Source organism: Panicum hallii, chromosome 4 (genome assembly GCF_002211085.1).
Source record: "Panicum hallii strain FIL2 chromosome 4, PHallii_v3.1, whole genome shotgun sequence".
In the NCBI taxonomy this organism is placed as follows: Eukaryota; Viridiplantae; Streptophyta; class Magnoliopsida; order Poales; family Poaceae; genus Panicum; species Panicum hallii.
Window position 1 is genome coordinate 24,207,026 of NC_038045.1, and position 4,691 is coordinate 24,211,716.

A 4,691-nucleotide genomic window follows, 5' to 3' on the forward strand; every position below is an offset into this window, starting at 1 on the left:
TTTTCAATCATGTACTTCATTGTAGTCATTTAATGTACTTCACTCATTATCCCTAATCGATAAGATGCATGTTTCTCTTGGCAGGTACGAGCGATGGTTCCAGGAACTCGCACTAAGAAGCAAAAGACGGCACAAATGGCGGCTGCAAACCAGCTGCCACCGTGCTCGCCTACCAAATTTACTAGGAAACAGGCAGCCAGGCCTACTCGAGGTCGTCCACCACCTAGGGATGCAAACCAGCTGCCACCGTGCAGGCCTACCAGATTGACTAGGCAACAGGCAGCCATGGCATTGCCTGCAGGCCGTCCATAGGGATGCAAACCAGCTGCCACCGTGCACGCCTACCAGATTGACTAGGCAACAGGCAGCCATGGCATCGCCTGGAGGCCGTCCACCACCTAAGGATGCAAACCAGCTACCACCGTGCACGCCTACCAGATTGACTAGGCAACAGGCAGCCATGGCATCGCCAGGAGGCCGTCCACCACCTAGGGAAAGATTGCGCTTGCCTGCTAAGACCGCTTCGAAAGCCAACCCTAAAACTAATCCCATTTCCAGTGCTTCTAGATTACCTAGCACCAGTCCACCCATATCTACGCCTAGTGGAAACACTGAGCATAGTACTCCTACTCCTACACCCATCCTTGCCATGTTTCCACAAGTTACTCCCACGACTAGTGTTAACCAATCAGTTCCTATAGAAACCTCGCTAGGTGTATAGAGCTCTAGGCAAAGCAATGACATCAATGACGCAAATGACCAAGTTGATGCCGATTCAGAGGGTCATACAATTGAAGGAGAACCAGTTGGTGACTTTGTTCCTGGTAATCAATATGTGTTTCCAACCACTATTATCTACATTCAATATCTACATTTGTGGCTGCTATAATAACCCATTTTGCATGTTATTTGCCAATGCAGCGCCCCGAAAGGAAGTCCGCAAGAAAACCATAGGGCTTGGCTTAGAGAAGATGATAAAGAGAGGAAACAAGCTGCCTATCCAAGTGGCTGAAGGGAAGAAAAGACCTGATGTCCCACTTCAAGCAGCGAAGCTGGCATCAGAAACTGGTGTAGCTCTTAGAGACAAGCTGCCTATCTACACATCTTGGAAGCTTTATGAAAAAGATAGGGGTTGTACTTGATAAAGTGGCGGTGAGACACCTAATTCACTTCAACTACTTTCTTTCATTACTAGCTCTACTCCCATGTAAGAAATTTTGTCAAATAAATGATTTGTGTGACTGCAGAATAGGTTGGATGTGGATGTTAAGAATGATGGACCAAGCAAATCTGCATGCACTGATATCATTAAGAAGGGAGTAAAGCAGCAGAGGTATCACCTAAAAAGGAAGTACTTCGACGAGTCCCTCACAATGGAACAGCTGTTGGCCAAAGAACCTCCACCTAAAATGAAGACAGAGGAGTGGATCGAGCTCGTAAAGTACTGGTGTGACCCAAAGAATCAGGTCCATGGCCTGCATCACTGCTTTTGTTAACATGCAATCAAACTATGCCTGTCAATTAGAAGTTTGTATTGCATTTGTGGTGCAGGAGAAATCTGCGAAGAATAAAGTAAACCGAAACTGGTTCTAGGTCCTACATAGCCTATCGATACAGCCTGGTAATACTATTGCTTTCACTTTGGGGCACTTTTGGGGTGCTTTTCGGTTGTATGTTCAACATCTTTAAGCTCCTGTTATGTTGCAAAGGAAAATGTAGTTCATGGCTATTTGTAGTGTTTTTCCTCTTCTGAATAGCTATTTGTAGTGTTTTTCCTTTTGGAATTTATTTGCACAGGGAAACTGAGAAAGATGGATGAAAAGGGCAAGGCTCTTTCTGATACTAAATATTTTGCTTCTTGTACTGTATGTGATTATTTTGTTCTGTATGCACACTGATTGCCTGGTTTTCGGCTGGATCCTTTTGTTACTATGCAATGCAAACTGAGATGTGTGCTTGAAAGTCATCCAAGGCTTTTACATGCTGCAGAGGCCTAAGTACAACAACAGCGATCCAGATGCTGTAGAGTTCTTTGGGGAATGTATGAAAAGTTCCAAAAATGGTCGCACTCCTCTTGCCAATGAAATATATGTAAGTTCCAAAATGATTTGATACATCTATTGTACTCAAGTACATGCCTGGCCTTGTTATTAACTGCATTCTCTTTATGTAGGAACGGATGGTGGCAGAGAAGGATAGAGAGCCAGAAGAAGGAGAAGAAAAAAAAATCTCCCACCAAGATTGTTGATGAAACTCTTAGCGAGATCAGCCGCTCATCCACATTTCTTCCTAACATTGGTGCCCCTCGACCATCAAAGAATGCTCAGTCCTCATCGACAGCAGCACAAGCACGCATCCGAGCTGAGTTTGAGGCAACCCTCCAAGCTGAAAGAGAGGAAGCTGCTAGGAAGCGGGAAGAGTTGCAGGCACAACTTCAAGCTCAGCAGGACGCACTTGAAGAAAACCAAAATTTGCTGCGGCAGACCCAAGAGGAAGTGAGGGGGATGACTAGCAGGTTTGAGGAGACTAATGCGCTGCTGCGAGCTGTCCTGAGACTTCAGAAAGATTGAGGTATGACTGCAGTTTCTGAGGATGAGGCCTTTGTCTAAGCTTTTGCTACATTGCTTTAACTTAGTCTGTGCTTCGAACTTTGTGGTTGGAACATGTGTGGTTGAACCTGGAACTATGTGGTTGAACAAGTATGCTGCAAGTTTGTGGTTGGAACATGTGTATCCATGATGGCTTCAGTGAATTGTGTTGACCTGTGAATTCTGAATGATTTGAGAATTGTGGTGTCAATTCTGTGGATGATGGCTGATATATGTGTATTAATTATGCTTTTGTATGCTGTGATGAAAGACCAGTGGGGCGACGCCATCATGAATGGAATGCCAATTTGTGACGCCACAGACTCGTCTGCAAATGTGTGTAAATAGCATACGAACCAGTACAAAACATGACAAAATATAAGTGTCACATAATCTACAAAAACTATACATGACGACACTGCATTTGTGATGACTCGTACATAATGTGATGCGTTGACTAGCTAATATATGACAGAAGTACTCGTCATAAAAGGAAACAATATGTGACGCTACAAACCCTCCGTCACAAAAGATACAGACATTTTGTGACCGTGGACCATAAAACCGTCACGAGGTACTTTATGTGACGGTCGTTTTGTGACGACACTGTGACGTGGGGATTTTGGTCATAACTTACTTTTTATGACCAATTGCGTACTTTACATGACAGATTCGGTTTGTCATAAAAGCTAAGATTTCTTGTAGTGCCGGGAACTTCGTCGCGGAATTCTCTGAAGCCCCGAACCAAGGTTCGGAATATATTAATTTGACTAACCCCAGCCCCACCAACGAAGAAAAGCCCCGGACATAACCCTACTTTATTACACTGCAAACTATACTATTTATATATGTCTTTATGCATTAAGTTCTTAGGAGTTGTTTGGAAACCTTAGCTGCATAATTCCAGGAACCGATGTATTGAACACTAGTACTTGAGTCCGAATAGTTGCTCTGCTTATAGGACCGGTAGAAGTCGAGTGATTTCCTGTCATTCGCGCGATATAGGAATTGTAATGTTTACTTTTCGATATTCACTATAAGGATGACGGATGGGAATTTTAGGGAGTATCATGTTTGAGATGATACCCCGTCTGTGTTGTTGAAATGGATAAGGTCGTAGTGTGTGGTAGCGGTGGTTAAGCGTTTGAAAGTACTAGCCACATGCCGTGAAATATGGTAAGCGGTAAGCCTAGTAGCCAATCGGCCCGAGGAGTGGACATACCCCCCACCACATGTATTTGTTTCTTTTGGTTACTTGGTTCGACGTGTAGGAATACGTGTTGCTGGGCAACAAGGAGTACGGGTTTTGTAGTCGCGCTACAGACGTACGTCCTGCACTTTGGAAGTGCGTATGGTCCTGCAGTCGCTTGTGGTGGCCCTGATCCACGAGTCGGAATGAAAGGCAAACGGTTGCTTCGGAACAACCCTTTGGTGTTCCAAGCGTGTGAGTTAGGTTTACCCTTGCAAGGTTGAATTCGATTCAGAATCGTCCGCTTCTCACGATGGTTGAGACTGCTTGATCCCTTTGCCACATAGAGTAACAAGAGTAATTTGTGACTATCAAAGATGCTGTTTGATTAAAGATTCTACCATGTGTGAGTAGTTATAGGTGCTTACCTAGAATGGTTAATCAACTAGAACCTGAAAACTAAAAGTTGAAAATAAGGATCTACTCTTTGTTGCTTTTCAGCTGAAAACTCTACCCAAAACCTGAAAAGCCTGCATAAGTCTAGATACATGGCTAAGTATACCATGAGCGGGTAAGTCTTGCTGAGTATTAGTATACTCAGCCTTGCTTTGTTGATTTACTTCAGGTAATCTCCCTGATGAGCCAGCATTCATTACACCGTGGCCCTACCCCTTGCCTGATGGTTGGTCCGTGGAGTGGGATCCGTCCCCGGCCAACACCGATTCTGCCGAGTGATATCATGTCAGGGCTAGCATGATATCTGTAATAACGACGTGTACAATATTTACGCTTTTAAACTCCGCTGCTTTGGCTTAAAAACTTAAAACTATTTTGTAATAATCTCCCTTCACTGGGAACTGATGATGTTTTGTATACTTTTGTAATATATCTGCCTGTGATGTAAAATGTAATGG

At 43.9% G+C, this 4,691-nt stretch overlaps 1 protein-coding gene across 1 annotated transcript; it reads left to right on the forward strand.

Moving 5' to 3' along the window:
* Nucleotides 1-1,581: 1,581 nt before the first annotated feature.
* On the forward strand, nt 1,582-2,669 carry LOC112890894. Its single transcript, XM_025957766.1, has 3 exons — nt 1,582-1,621; nt 1,990-2,091; nt 2,174-2,669. The coding sequence occupies exons 2-3, from the start codon at nt 2,060-2,062 to the stop codon at nt 2,568-2,570; spliced, it is 429 nt and encodes a 142-aa protein (XP_025813551.1). The 5' UTR covers nt 1,582-1,621; nt 1,990-2,059; the 3' UTR covers nt 2,571-2,669.
* Nucleotides 2,670-4,691: the final 2,022 nt, after the last annotated feature.